Source organism: Meriones unguiculatus, chromosome 2 (assembly GCF_030254825.1).
Source record: "Meriones unguiculatus strain TT.TT164.6M chromosome 2, Bangor_MerUng_6.1, whole genome shotgun sequence".
NCBI lineage: Eukaryota > Metazoa > Chordata > Mammalia > Rodentia > Muridae > Meriones > Meriones unguiculatus.
Window position 1 is genome coordinate 173544854 of NC_083350.1, and position 16223 is coordinate 173561076.

The 16223-nt window shown below is 46.1% G+C and overlaps 1 protein-coding gene across 1 annotated transcript; it reads left to right on the top strand.

The window, feature by feature from the left end:
• The first annotated feature begins 12254 nt into the window (after positions 1-12254).
• C2H3orf80 (chromosome 2 C3orf80 homolog) lies at positions 12255-14040 on the top strand. The gene has a single exon (XM_021651576.2). It carries the CDS (start codon positions 13148-13150, stop codon positions 13895-13897), a length of 750 nt encoding a protein of 249 aa, XP_021507251.1. The 5' UTR covers positions 12255-13147; the 3' UTR covers positions 13898-14040.
• Positions 14041-16223: the final 2183 nt, after the last annotated feature.

Genomic DNA, 16223 nt, shown 5'->3' on the forward strand with positions numbered 1-16223 from the left:
AGCCTAGCCATGAAATTCATCCTGGCTCATTTCTGCCATATTCATTTGGTTCAAAGGGAAAGCCATGAATTCCAGCTGAAGTAAGCACTGGAGGCTAGGCAGGAATATTGAAAGTTCAAGGCCAGCCTAAGTAACCAAGTAAGACCTGGTCTCAAAACAAAACAGCAGCCATGTAAAATGGGACATACCAAAGACAGCAATAGTTCTTACCAGAAGGCCATAGGAGAGGCAAAAGGCAAGGAGATATGTATATTATCATAGGTCTGGGAAGAGGAGAATTACTATTCAATTTTATGGTATATGTACTCTGACACCTGTTATCTCTTTGTCTATACTATTTTCCTTATTTCCTTTTTATTTCTGGATTTTATTCTGTAGCACAGGATAACCTGCAACTCCACTCACCATTTAGCCCAGTCTGCGGTCTTCCTGCTTGGTTTCGCAAGCACTGGAATTACAATGCCCCATCACACCCAGCTGCTGCACTTGATAGATCATAAGACCTGTGCTTTACAACCATCCATGGGTCTGTCCTTCTCCTGACTCCTTCTCAACCTTCAGTTCCAATGTCCTTTCAACCCAGTGCTGGGGAAGCTGCTTCCCAGGGCGCCCTCCCTTCCCCAGCCCTCAGAATCCAAGATATCAGTTTTGCAACATCTGATGCTTTTGTTATTCCCAATTAATGTTAGTGAATAGCAAATGTTGGTGGGGCATCATGGGAATATCCTATTCTCTGGTGTTCTTTTATGCATCTAATATGTAAGTGTAAACTTCAAATTTCATCTAAAAATACATACTGGCTTACTGTAACTACAAACCCAAGATGCAGTAAACATACTCTGGAGAGCTTGCCAAATCTTTGCTTTTAAGAGCCTATTAAGCAGCTTAAATATTTTATTTTGGATTATGTAGATAAAGTTTATAAACACAACTGTTAAGAAAAAAAGTACTGGGGATGGGAAAGCCTTCCTATTTTTTTCTTTACATCTGAGCAGAGGGAATAAACGGAGGCTTGTCTAAGTCTCTCCCCTGCTGGGTATGGGCTGGGCCCGTTCCCAATTGCTGCAGAGCAGAGGCTTAACCTATGATGCCTCCTCAGCAAGCGCTAACACCCCCTTGCTCACTTCATGAACACCATCTCAGTGAAACTCAGTCCTCACAGTGATTAGGAACCACTGACCCAAGCTCACTGTAAGTAGCAACACTTGGGTTTAAACTTGAAACTACCACTCAGACATCCCCCAACACACGAAATTCTCTCCTGGTACAGTGGCAGAGCTGGTGCTTGAGGGCCATAGGGCAGCATCAACAGTGATGCCCAGACAGGCAGCCGACCCAGCCCAGGGCCCCTATCGCTTTCCTGCTGTAAACAGAACACCAGAGTTGGAATCTTAGTGCTCTCTGTTCCTGCAACCTCGAATACACAACTCTTCTTGAATCTCATTTTCTTCTAAATTCTCTGTAATCATGTATTTACTGAGCACTTACTATGCATCAAGCTCTTTGGATTATGATTTAATCCTTATAAAAAAAACTTATAAATTAGATTTTAGTATTACTCTCATTTCATAGAGGACGGAAGTGAGGCTTGGAGCAACGAGGTGACCTGCCTGAGGTTGCAGAGTTAATGTCAGAACAGAATCTAAGATCAGATCTGTCTCAGTCCATGGCTTTAACTCTTAGCTGCATACATACCAAACTGGACCGACCTAGGCTCTCCTGATCCTGTTTATCATTATAATGAACACAGAAGTATAGATGCAAGGACTTTGTAAATATTAGGCACGAAACACATACTAGCAGTTCTGATGGAAAGCCTGTGCTGCAAGGGGCTGTCAGCCGGGCCTGAAGAGATGGACTTTCTTGTTCCCGGCATTCATGTGGTGGCTCAAAACCATCCGTAGCTCCAGTTCCAGGATCTAACACCCTCTTCTGTCCTCTGCAGCGTACACGGTGCATAAAACGTCACATGCACACACAAGTGAAAATAAATAACTTTTTAAAGAAATTATCATGTCTGTGAGAATATACAGTGCAGTGAGAATTTTGTTTTTTGTTGTTTTTTTTTTTTAAAAAAAAAACCCAGTTATGATATGTGAATATGTTTTTGGTTTAATCCCAGGAGGAAACGGGTCTGCTAACCCTGCTGTGTCTCGTGCTCTGGCAGGGAAGTGGTTTTTGTTGCCAACTGCAGATAACTTAATTCTGGGTACTTTTGAGAGGTTATAAATGGAAGAGCCTAGAGAGGGGCTGTGGCAGCTACTGTTTCCCCTGCTGCTGTCCCTGCTGCTGCATTTGCTACTGCTGGATTGCCGGATTACTGAATTGCTGGATTGCTGGATAGTCTGACAAAGAAGATTGGACTTGCCTCTAGGAACTCATGCCCCTAATAAGCAGGATGTAGTCCAAGGAGGTCTCCACCCCTCTCCCCTCTAACCTTTCTCACCTACCTAGTGTTGGGGGTTGGAAGAAATTGAGGTAAAGGGTGGTAGATATAAGAAACCAACAAAAAAGCTGAAAAACAAGTATGCCAACAACACATCATATAAACAGAGGAATCTAGCATTCTGGCCCTGTGCTGCTACACTGTTGAACCAAAGCCAGGCCCAGGATGCTCCTCTTTCATGGTTCACTTAGTGCTATGTTTCTCATTCTGCTTTAATAAAAAGGAAATTAAGGTGATATGGCTTTCTACACAGCTTGATTTAGATTAGAGTTGACAATCTTAATAAAATTATGTCCAGTGTTTGAAATTACCTAAAAGTGATTCCTTTTGTTTCCTAAGCATGTCAGTCAAAAAATTCTCAGTTAATCCCTCTAACTCCATCCTTAGTCTCCTATCTAACTTGGCTCCTAATACTAAACCTTAGCTGCCTAATATTAACAGCTAAAGTACCACATGAATGATGAGGCCCCTACATTTTTATTTCTACTACCAGATAAACTACTAGATTTTAAGCAAAAACAGTGCCGGTACCTCAATTAAAAAGTGCATTAACCTTCAAATAATTGACTTTTATTATTATAATTGTTTTTTTTTTAAATTAAAATGTCTTGAAGATCGCTCCTAACTGATGGCTAGCGGCTGCATGTGTAACTTTCCTCAGTGCTGAACACCAATGCCCAACAACAAGCCACTTAAAAAGGAGGGGCCCTGCACAACTGGGAAAGCATGGTAGTGGCAGTGTCGCACAACTGCGACACAGAAGTACGCAGACACTGCCTGTTCACATGTCCCTGGACCAAGAAACTGAGACCTGGCAAGAAGCAGGGCCAGAGTGAGACCTCAAGGCCTGTCAAGAGGGTCCCACCTCCTTCAGCGAGACCCCACCTCCTAAAGGTCTCACAGCCTTCCAAAATGGTCCTACTAAGTGGGCACCATGTGCTTAGAACCCTGAGACTACGAGAGACATTTCACATGCAAACCCTAACAGCAGCCCTTCCATTCTTTTCTTATGAACTTCCTGAAAAAGCACCAGGCTGTATAGGAAAAACCCTGACAGTGTCACCTAGTGCAAGAGAGCCCTAAAGACTGAAAAAATAATTGGAATTTCAAGTAAGGAGGAGGGTAGGGAGTTTCTTGGTCACGTAAACTGGGGCCATTCTTCCCTCCATTATTTCCTCTTAGAGACTCACATTATAACTTAACAAAGTAAGGGTTCTAGAAAATGATGAGGTAACTAAGTTCACTGGGCATTTCCCAAACTGACTTGACCACAAGCCATTTTTTTCTAAACAAGAATAGCATACCACAGAATCCATGCCCCATGAGCATTTGCTAAAGGCTATTACAATTGACTCTGAAATAAAATAACCAGCATGTGACCAAAACACTTGAGCATGCCAGAGCATGCACAGCCCAGAAAACATAATAAAGAATGTGATTATTTTTTGCATTGAGATGATACCGTAAAAGGTGGTAAAATTTAGTGTTATTCATTTATCTTACCACAAAAAGTTATATTGTCACTTACAACATGAATGTAAATGGCAAGATAGGAATAAAGAATAAAATAAATAAATGGAGCTATAGCTTAGTTGGTAGAGTGTTTGCACAAGACACATAAAGTCCCAGGTCTCATTCCAGCATAAACCAGATACGGTGGAAGAAGAGCACTGTTCCAGCATGGTGGAACATGACTATAATCCCAGCACTTGGAAGGTAGAAGCAGGAAGATCAGAAGTTTAAGGTCATTTTTAGCTACATCTCAAGTTTGAGACCAGCTATGCTACATGAGTCCCTGTTTCAATCAATCAACCAATCATTTCATCAACAGAGTGAGAAAAAAAGGTCCTATTAAAGTAGAAGAATAAATTAAAAAAACGTAAATATTATAACTTTAATTTTAGCTCCATGTTTTCTAGTGACAAAATAGAAAGGGGTTCACAACCATTTACATAACCATGATGATAAAGAAGAAAGTATTCACAGTTGTATAAGGAAGATAGAGCTTCAGGGCTTGGAATTAAGAAAGAAAGAAAGAAAGAAAGAAAGAAAAGAAATCTTTTAAAAGGAGAATTTCATAGAGCCATCTCTAGAACACTGTGAGAAAGACATGTTAATTCTCAGGGTATTGCCAATGATAAGCCTGAAAGCCAAATATTAAATTTTACACAGTTAATAGATTCCATTTGTCTATGGACAATTCAGGAAGACAAGTTGCAAATCTAATTAATGAGCAACCTTAAAAAAAATAGCTTTCTAGTTCACCATTTTAAAAATCAAACCAACAGCCAAGTGAGGAGGAGGCACATACCCTTTGTGGTTAAATAATAATTATGGCCAACACTCACAGAGTGCTCTAAGCACTTTGTAAATATCCATCCACCCAGTCCTCACAGATCAGGAATTGCCCGAGGTCACATAGCTAATACACTGCTTATTGGAGCTAGTGTTTTCAATCAACTTCCCTCTTTGTTGGCGGGGGAAGGGAAACAACATTCTGGCCACAAAATCAGAAGCCAACTCGCTGCCTTTGCACTCTAGGCTTGGAGTGCATGGCTCAGAGGCACAGCATCAGTCAGGGTCTGTGATGGCCAGTGTCCCTGTGCGCCCCACAGCATCTAAAGTCACCTTGGAGCGAGGCCTCTGGACGTGTCTCTCAGGAATTATCTAGATTAGGTTTGTTGAGGTGAGATACACACCTTATCTGTGGGTGGCAGCATTCCCTGAGCTGGGGTCCTGGACTTCATAAAAAGGAGAAGGTTCTGAGAGTTCATTATTCTCTGCTCCCTGACTGGAGGATGTGACATGGTCAGCTGCCTCAAGCTCGCATTGCCATGACTTCCCCACCAAGCTAGACTACCCTGACCAACTGTGATCTGAAATAAACCCTTCTCCCTTAAGTTGCTTTTGTCAGTTAGTTTATCACACAACAAGATCAGAAATTAATACAGGGCCCAAACAAACAACAAGAACCTCTGAGTTTTTAACACAAAAAGAATTTACAACAAGAAATTAGTTGCAAAATGAACTCAAAATCTGCCGGGGTAAGAGGAGACAGCCCGGAGAAGGAAGGTCCTGGTCTTATGGAAGCCTTGGGGTGCCCCCCTTTCAATCAGCTAGCCCAAAGAGAGGTACACAGGAGCTGCTAGGACCTCACCTTGCCTGCCCCCACCCCCCTCTGCCCTCCAGTATCTCTCTGGCAGAATGCAACCAGAATTCTACCCACAGAGAAACTGCACCCTCCAAGGTTGAGCCCCCCTGTGGTACAGGGCTGAGCTGCAAAAGTTTAAGGAAGCAATGAGAAAACAAGGCCTTCGAGACTGGCTCAGGTGCTGACAGAATAAATGCCTAATTTCCATCTTCTAGGAGCTAGAGCATCTGGGCTTCAGGAGGCAAGTCACAGGCTAATTTACTGCTTACTCTCCAAATCCCAGGTTCTTCTAGCACGGCAGCAATCCACTTTGGCCTTGAAAGACGAAACCCCAGGGGGGAAAAAAAAACCCACTGCATTTTGTAGACATTAGAGCCCTAGAATTTGTTACAAGAAAATACAAACTGAAAATCCAATTTCGTAAATATAAGCAAATTCCGTAAAATCGTTTTCTGTGGCATGATGAACAACTTGGCAGAGGTTCTAGGATGGCGCGATCCTGGCATTCTAAGTCTTCCAAGCCATTCATGGATGTGCTGCTCTCATCGCCACCCAGGTCAGCCTATATATGCATGGGCCATGTCTGTTAGGAAGATGGCCACTGGGGTCTGTAGCTTGTGTCCAGCAGTCCTGCTGTGAGAGGGTCGTTCTAACAGTGAGGTCTGAGATGGTGCCTGAGAAGGACTCTCTGAGAACTTTGCCACCTGAATTTCTCATAGAATATATTTCTAACAGAAGCTTATTTCTAAAACTTCTAAGCTTACAGTGTGTACATGCGCACCAGAAATGTGAGGCAGAGAGAAGTGCCTCGCACAGGAGATGGTGCTAACGGATCATGAAGAAGCATAGCTTCCAGCTGGGGAAGGTGGAGCTGGGGATGTGGAAGGCTTTGAAGAGATATCATCAGGCCTTGTGTGTCTTGTATGGTTTTGAACTGCAGAGACAGGGAAAACATTCCCGCTGGCCTCACAGAGAAAGCTTTGTGACATCGCACAAATGGGTGTTGAGCAGCTGAACCGGGCAGCCACTCGTAGAAGCAAATGTGCACAAAGGAAAGGAGTAGAAAGCAGGAAAGAAGGTTCAGATTATATTTGAGGTGTCCTCTTAAACCCATGATTGGATAAATTTTCCATGAGAATTGCTGGAAGAAGTTTCAAATATGTGGGGTAGACTGGAAATCTTTTAGGACAGATGTCTTGGAGGAGGATTAGTTTCTTACATTCAGCCCTGGAAGGATGCTGGTTACATGGACCTATAGTTGCTATAGTTTACATATGGAGTCTCCCCTGCCAAAGGGTCCTGTCTTGCAGGCTTGGTCCCCAGCCTATGGTGCAATTGTGGGAGACGGTAGACATGTTGGGAGATCAATTCCAGCTGAGGGAGTGGCGTATCCTGACGGCTGTGTCCCCTTCTGAGTTCACCTCTTCCTGCTTCCTGTCCACCATGACGTCAGTACTCCCTGCCATGTGAGCCTACCTCCATCATGTTCTGCTTCATCGGGGACCCAGAATCAGTGAAGCCCGAAGCTATGAACTGAAACCTTTGAAGCACAAGACAGTAATCCTTTCACAGTTAAGTTGTCTGTGACAGGTGTTGTGTCCCCAGCAACAGGACAGAGTCATGCCACCGGCACAGAGTCTTCGAAGAAGAGGGAGCGGGAACTGTCATGAGGCCCCCAGGTTTACAGAGAATGTGCAGGGTGGGGTGCCATGAGCAGTTCCCCTTGTTATGAGAAGGTGTATTGCCGGCTTCAAGTGAAAATAATGGACCATAAAAATGTTGCACCTCCTGAAATTATTTCTTCTTAGGAAATAATTTCATGCTGTATGATTTTTCTGCCAATGTGAGCATTTGGCTACGCCATCAGCCTCTGGGAAAAAAAAATGTATTCTAACTTCAACAATCTAACAATTTCAACGAGCATGAAGAAACTCATTCAGTTAACATAACTAGAATTCTGATTTCAGCCAGCCAGGGCCTCACTAAGTATTTCTCATAATGTTCATGTTTTAGCTTTCTTATTGTCAGCAATAAAGCGGATGTTATCAACCTCTTCTACAAGGTTGCCATGAGAAATTAACTGGTAAGTTATTATGGAACAAAGGCTCAGGGCTGGAGTCTGGAGCGAGAGTTCAGCAGTCCAGGGCACGCACTCTTCTTTCAGGGAAAGCAGGTTTGGTTCCCAGCATTCATACCAGGTAGCCCACAACTGCCTGGAACTCCAGTTCCAAGGAATCTGGGTGCTTTTTCTGGACTCTCCATCACCTGCATACTTGTGTCACACGTACAGCACACACACACAAACAGGAGCACACACCCCTGGCTAGTTACATACAACAGCTCAGAGGTCAAGCAGCCTCAGGTCCCAGGCCCCCTCCGCCAGCTCAGCCTCTTCCTCCCCAGCACCCCATAGCTTCACCTCAAGGGCTGACCACCACCAGTGGCTAGGTGGCCTGGAGTCCTAGCATGAGGGTCCGGATGAAAGCTATGACCCTTCCTACCTAGCATATGCAGGACCCTAGGTTCCATCCCTGAAACAAAAAAATAAATCAATAACAAATATAGAAATTTAAGTCATTAGTAAATAATTTTATATATTTATTTGCTTTAAAACTCAATGTATCCTTATTTTCAAAAGTATATATATAATTTCATATTGATTAGCATTAGGCGACTTGGTACATTGGTAGGCTTAATTGAAACGCAGGAGAGAATTTATTTATTTGCAGAAATATAAACAAAAACAGTGACTTGAACACATTATTACCTAAAGCATTAGTAACTGGTTACTAAAAGTGGCCACAAAATGACAGGCATAAAAGTTTTGTTTCAGAATTCTTTTGTATTCATGGTCTAGACTAATTCCAGCTTCACCCTCAAAAGTTTTGTTTTGGTTTGGTTTGGTTTGTCCTGAAACTTGTTGGAACTCAGAGATCTGCCTGCCTCTGCCTCTGGAGTGCTGGGATTAAGGGACACAGTGCCCAGTTTCCTCATTAGTCTCATGATTTCCTTCTTTCATATTGTAGGAGCTGTCAAAGTGAAGAATAACATCCCTCCCTGCACTGGTCCAATTAAATAAGGGGGTGAGCTGCCCACCCAACCTTACCAGCTAGACCTAGATTGACAGGCCTTGGATTCCACTTTCAGTACTGTCAGTAATTTGTGCTGATTCAGGTGTGGGTCTGTCTGTCCATCTGTCTGTCTGTGGTTCTAGGGACTGAATCCTGGGTCTCTCACATGCTAAGTAAGTGTTCTACCAAATGAGCTACAACCTCAGCCCAATTCAGGTGCTTTAACCTATGTTAGCTTGATAATAATAGCCTAACCTATCTCATAGTCACTGAATAAGGAGAAAAGCAAAGCGATGTACATGAAAGTTCTTAGAAAACTTGTAAAGCAAACACAGGTCCAACCTGTGGTTACATATCGAGACCCTGTTTTCATAAGGCCTTGTAATTTCTCAATCTTTTGTTTGCGACTCCAATCCTGGAGAAAGCACTCCATTTCCTTCTAGCATCTTAGATTTTTTTTCTCCTAGCATGTGGCTTGAAGAAGCCTTTTGTTGGCTAGTTAGGAACTCATAATGTTGAAAGAGGGAATCTGAATTACACCCTAGTCAAGAACTGGAAGACAGGAAGAACAGGAAGCCCTGCAATCTCTTTCCTAGATCACTGTAGGGAAGCAGGTTGGATTTGAGACTGATTGTAGGGTTATCATTAGTGGCCTAAAGCCCATCTACAGCAGCAAATGTTGCAGGAGGCACACTGCCCATCACAGGCATTCAGAATGGGATGTCAGTTCATTACTTTGACCATTTTTCTTTGTGTTCTAACCCCTCTCCAATAAACTTCCAGAGGACAGAGAAAGGCTTGCTTTCATAACATTCCCAGGGTGGGACAGAGTACCTAGCTCAGAGAAGGGCCCACATTAAATACTTTTAAGTGAGTGAGGGAAGAAACATGATAAAAACATTTTTTTAAACTCCAAAGCAGATTATCTGAGGTCACAAATCATTTCTAGGGAGGCACATTCATACAAATATTCACAAAACCCTCAACTGTTATTCAGGGAAGGTTTATTACAAGTGAAGGGAAGCCACAAGAGGAGGGTGCCTAATAAGTCAACTATAGCGAGGCAACCTCAGCAAGAAGGACCACGCTGTACATCCTGAGAGCTTTTTACACACTGGATTGTTTACATGGTCCAAACTGCTCATGCCTAGACATTTGGAAGGAGGGGCATGGAAAGGTTAGGCTTGTATCTTGGGCCTGAAGGCAAGAGCCCATGGGCAGCACATATGAGGAAGAAAAGTCTCTTCTGTTCCAGTGTGACGAGCTACAAGGTTTCATGGTGGATCTGCTCAGTTCTTCTTGAGCTATCAGGACAGCTTCCAGGAACACATATCCCACTGTGACCAGCTCACGCTCTTACTTTATGTGTGTGTGTGTAGGCCAGAGGCTGACATCAGGTGTCTTCCTTAGTTGCTAGCCACCTTATTTTTCGAGAGTCTCTTGGTAAACGGAGGGCTAATTAATCCTATCAAGCCTACAGGATCTGGCTTTCTCCACCTCAGACATGTGCTGACCTGCCCAGCTTTTTAAATGACTGCTGGAAACCCAAACTCAGTTCCTCTTGCTTTCACAGTAATAATTTTACCAGCTGAGCCATCTCCCCAGCCCCTGATGTTCTCAGTTTTTATCAAGCTCTATTTCAGCAAACCATGCTCTTTTGGATTAAAGTAGTCACCTTTCACTATCTGGTTTTTCCCTTTCACGTGCACCTATTAACACAATCTGATGCAAATTTGAACGAACTGTACTTTTTCCTGTGAAACGTAACTAACTTCTATCTTTCTGCTCTATTCATTTGTGTGTTAGACATAAAGAAAAAAGAATCTAAGTAGAGGACACAGCTCTTGTGAGGCTTCAACGGTTCTAGGATTCCTTTTCCTTCCTCCAAAGGGTTGTGCACAACAAATTACACTGCAAGTAAAGATGGATTAAGTGAAACTGAGGGCTCTGAGGAAAAAAAGGAGTTTCTGCAGAGGGACCTAATGGATGAGGCTTTGGGACTATCAGTTTGGAAAGCAAAAATAAAAACTCCATTCCATATTCACGTTCCAGAGCTCACTCTTTGCTTTCATGCAAGCAAGGCTTCTCCAAGTTTTTGTTTGTTTTATACCAGGCCTATGTTCTTTAACTGTGTCCTAACATGCTGTAAACAAATTCTAACTCATTAAAAGAAGACAGAAATGAAACAAATTAAATGCTGTTGTTTAGGGGCCAATGAGATGGCTTAAACTGTAAAAGTGTCTGTTGCCAAGGCCAGAGGCATGAGTTTGATTCCTGGGACCCACATGGGGGAAGGAATGGAGCGAATATATTCTCCTCCCCCCCCCAGATAAATATATAAAGCATAATTTAAAGTTTTAAGTGCTTTTGTTTCAAATTTCAAAATAACCAGCAGGCCACCCTCCTCTTTCATCAGCCACACAATGCCCCAGCACCTCCTGTCCTTCTGCCATCACTTCTGTGATGACTGGCAGAAACCCCAAGACCTCTGATTCTAAAAGCCTAAAGAGACCTTTGCATTTCTTTCATTTTGGAATCCCAGCCCACCTCAAGCCACAAACTCGCCTTATCCCTGAGACTATTTGAAATGCATCAATTTCATCTTTGCTTTGGGAAAGTCATGAAGAAAGAAGACACTTGGCATTTATCTTCCCTGTGGAATCCTTCCCTTACTCTGTTCTTTGAAACTGGCATGCAGAACTGAGGTCACATCATTCTTGGGAGAATTTTTATTTTTATCAATACAGTTTTCCTTGAATACAGACCATGTTTAGTAAACATTTTCAATGTAATCTCAGCAAAGGAACAGGGAAAACAGAAAATAACAATCAACACTGTATCCGAGCAAATCTCTTCCATCCCCCATCTGGCTATAGGCTGAAAGCATTGTCGATTGTATGGACTAGGCCCCAGTCTTCCCCATCGATCATGGCCAGAAAATGGTTTGGCTTCACGAGAGCCTAGAAAACCCCTGTGCTCAAGAAGTCCCATGCAGTCTCTTGTCTGAGTGACGATTGGAAACTTCTCCTAGAAGAGAAAGCATCATTTTGGAGTTGAAGCAAAGCAAGGTGTTCCCACCAAAAGAAGTAAAGAGTTTTCATCTCCATCCCTTACCCATCCGGATCTTCTTGATCTATTTCTCTTGAGGAGAGAAAGGTTGGCTCATAACTGGATTTGTTCGGTCTCAGTGTGTCCTTTAGCTTTTACTTTTTTTTTTTTTCCTCACAGCGACCTTGAAATTTCCCCATTAGTTTTTCTCTTCAGGGAGTCCTCCTGTGTACCTGTTTCTGTTTTATATTGCCTCAACCAACGTGGCTTCCCCGGGGGTCAAAAGGTCTGGATGCGCTGAGCCTTTCCTAAGTACTAAGTAGAAACACAGACTCCCTTTAAAGTCGGATTTTGCAAACAAGAATAACCTTGAAAAAGACCTTCAGATTTTGCTCAGATTTGCTCAGACTGAGATCAGGAACCTTGCCAACCGCTCGCTTACCGCTCCCAACCCCCCGGCCCCCACTCTCCCGCCATCGCAGACAAGCTATTTATGCTGCATGAGGGAGCCCGTGCACCCCACAACTCGAATCCCCGCTGTCCTCTTTGGGCGCCGTGGAGCGCAGGGCTGAGTCCAGAGCCTCTGAGAAGCAAGGGTCTTCTCTCTTCTCGCTGGTGAGCTGGGGTCACCTCAACAGAGTGCTTCTCCGCCCCTCTGGGGCTACTTCTGAGGCTTGTAGCTTGAGCCCCTCCAAAGAATTCTCTTACCTGTTCTGGAGTTTCTTAGGGTCCCGGCTCCCCAACAACCCGGACTTGCCCACCTGGCAGCAGAACTATCCAGCAGTTCCCACCCTGGAACCTTAGGGCAGCAATGGGGCTGCCCTGGCCATTAATGGCCATCATCCATTTTTAATCAGACAGATCACAAGAGAGATGGTAAGCGAAACCCGGTCCGAGTCAATTTAAATAATATTCCTGAGGCAACCCAATCACTTAAAACCGAGACACCTACGTTAGCGAGCGCTCGCGCCCCGCCCATCCGGCGGGGAAGAGCGCGCTGCCTGAATTAATCAAGATCAAGGGGCTCCTGGGCTGAGAGCTCAGCCTTAACCCTTCCAGCGCTGCGGGGTACCCAGGCGCCGGAGGGAGAGCGCGGCCGTCGCCGGCCGAGATGCCCAGAGCGGTCCGGCTCGGGCAGCCTCTGCTCGGCCCCGACGCTCCGCACGCTCCGGCCGGGACCCCGGCGTCCCGCAGCCCCGGCTCGCGGTGCCCGGCTCCCGGGGCGGCTTCGGCGCCGAGCAGCAGCCGCCCCCCGCAGCCTCGGCGCGCCCCGGGCTCCTCCTCCCTCCCCGGCGTGGCCAAGTGAGCACCGCTCGGGCCGCAGGTAGCCGAGGCGCGGGAGGCGGCGAGCGCGGGCCCCGGCGCCGCGCCCGGCCAGAGGGAGCTCCGAGCCTCGCGGTGCCGGACGGCCGCGGGAGGGGCGCGCCGGCCATGTGGGGTCCCGGGGTGCCCGGCGAGGGCCTGGCGGCCGCTCCGGCGCCACCGCCGCCGCTGCCGCTGCTGCTGCTGCTGGCGCTGGCGCTGGTGGCGCCCTCGCGGGGCGGCGGGGGCTGCGCCGAGCTGGCGTGCGGCGAGCGGGAGCGCTGCTGCGACTCGGCCAACGCCACGGCCGCGCGCTGCTGCAAGCTGCCGCTCCACGCCTTCCTGGACAACGTGGGCTGGTTCGTCCGCAAGCTCTCCGGGCTGCTCATCCTGCTGGTGCTCTTCGCCATCGGCTACTTCCTGCAGCGCATCATCTGCCCCAGCCCACGCAGGTACCCGCGCGGCCAGGCGCGAGCGGGCCAGGCGCGAGCCGGGCCCGCCGGGGGCGCCGGGCCCCCGGGGACGGCGGGGCCCCCCGACGGCGACGACGACGACGACTCCCCCGCCCTGCTGCGCGACGAGGTGGCCGCGGGCTCGCAGGACTCGCTGCTGGAGAGCGGCGGCGGCCGGGCCGGGGGAGGGGGCGGGCGCCCGCCCCCCGCCTGCGTCTCGGAGCACGAGCTGCGCGCGGTGGCCCCTGTCTTCCTCCAGCTGCCCAGCTACGAGGAGGTCAAGTACCTGCCCACCTACGAGGAGTCCATGCGGCTGCAGCAGCTCAGCCCTGCCGAGGTCGTGCTGCCCGTGTCGGTGCTCGGCCGTCCGCGAGGCGGCGGTGCCGGGGACCCCGACGGCGGCCAGGGCCGCTTCCCGCTCATCTGAGCGCAGGGCACCTAGCGGGGGGCACCCGGACCGTCACCAGGTTGGGGGCCGCGGTGGGCGCGCCACAGCCGGTGGGGCTGACTTGCCTGTGACCACACCCACCATCTCCGCACCACCTGTCGCCCCGCGCCTGGGTGGGGGTCGGCCCCTCCCGCTCGCTTCCCGGGGAACCTGTGTGTTTCTGTTTCTGTGGGCTCTAGGCTGGGCAGCTCGGCGAGGGCAGCGCCTTCGGACTAGCCCCCGGCTCCTCTTGAACGGCCGTCCCCGCCCTCTGCCATGCCTCCCTCCGTGTTCACTGTAAGTGCCTGCTTCTCCAGTCCAAAAGACCGCGTAAACCCTTCGGTGTGTCTCGAGAGCCGCGGCTTGCTTTCAGGTTAAAAGCGGAGGGGCACAGCTCCGTTCCTTCCCGTCCCGCTCGGACGGCTCGCAGTCTCCCAGGACAGGATGGTGAGGTGCTGCTGGCTCTGGACCACGGCCAGTGACTGCTGCGGGCGGGTCTGTGGAGCCAGCGCTTGACCGGAACGGGATCCCTTTCTTGAGAAGGACCCAAAAGACCCTTCGGTGTCTTCTTGGCCAAGCAAATAGTCACAGCTGATGGCTCCCAGTTACGTTGGGGATGGGGTACCATGATGGATTAGTGGCTGCATCCGTTGAAGATGTAGCAACTAATTAATCCAGACAGGTTTTTGTAGTATGGTACCGATGGACTCTTGATTTTTTTTTCCAGTACATAAGGTGTTTGTTTTGTCTTTTATTTTTATATTTCATCATGCATTAAACACATCAGGAAGACGGTTTAATAAATTGACAAGATAAATCAGTTTTGTTTTAGGCCAGTTCTTGTCAAGAAGCCACCAACATTCTGTCACTGTTTACTAGTGTTGCACACTATTTCATTAAAGGTGTTTGGGGGGGGCATGGTCACAGGAAATGTGACATAAAAACATGAAGGATATCTTATTTTCACTATTTGAGAATATATTTTATTTTTAGTACCGAAGCATAACGCATAACTTTTTATAAGAACTGTACATTGTGTAGTCTGGGACTTAACTGTATCATTCATCATGGGGTTATATGTAAAAAGATCATTGGTACATATTTGCCACACCATGGATGGAGCAAGATGGCTTGCCTGTATTTCTCCATTTTTTTCACTTGAGATACATTATCCAGTGTGATTCCAAACAGAAGAAACGGACTTGTAACTTTAAACCTGTGATTTTGCAGTCATGTGCAAAGAAGAAGTCACCCAGCCATCTTTATTAAAAATAAGCATTATCATTTTACTAGTTCTGCCATTGTGGGACACTCGCTTTAAGCAAAGGGTAACAGGATACAAGGATACATGTTAACGCGTCGTGTGTAATGTATATGTAGCATTGTCTGTGTACAACTTCTACATGTGTGCCATGTAGCTGTGGTAGCTTACTGCTAGCAGGAAAGGAAAAGGCGAAAGGGAATACAGCTTTCCCTGGAGAAGTGTGACTAGTTAAGAAAGATTATCCACATGGGGCTAGGAAGAAGCTGGGTGGGCCTAAGAAATCTTCAGTTATCTGATTTTTTAAAATTATTTGATTGCTTTTAACTTTTAAAGGCTGATTGAAAAAATCTGATGTCCTGGGAAAATTTTAATGTATGAATTATAATAAAAGAATGGTTTGCTTTAAACTTCTCAAAGCTAATGACGCTGTCATTAAAGAAAATCATCTGAAATGTATTAAAACAGAAAACCACTGAAATAGTTCTCTGTGCAGTTTTTTTTTTTTTTCTTTTTCTTTTTTAAAGATAGGCTCTCAGTTTGTAACCCAGGTTGGGACTCTCTCTACAACTCAGGCTGGTCTCAAACCTACCTCAGTCTCTGTGGCCCTGCCCCCCAAGTCCTGAGATCGTATCTGTAAGCCAGCATCCTTGGCTTTTTGTACAATTTTATCAGATTTATGACCCTGGAGTAACAATAAGCTGTAAAGTATGTATCTCTTGTTTAAAAGAAATCCTAAAGTGTGAACTGACAGAGAAAAAATTAGTAGTTGAGATTCTATTCATTGAAAATGATACAAGATTTAATCAAGCATAATTATACTGAATTATATATTTATGCTCCTCGGAGACAGTAAATTTGTACTATATGTGGCTATCAGTACAATTAATCATAAAATGCGCTTAATTATAGAGCATATCTATTTTAAGCAAATGATTTCAAGAGAGCCATGTTTTCCAGAAGAGGCTCAGGCATTTTCTTCTCAGCCCCTGCCAAAAAAAAAAAAAAAAAGATAATAGTAATCCCAACTATAGTAACTCATCTAGAAGACAGAAGTTTACATGC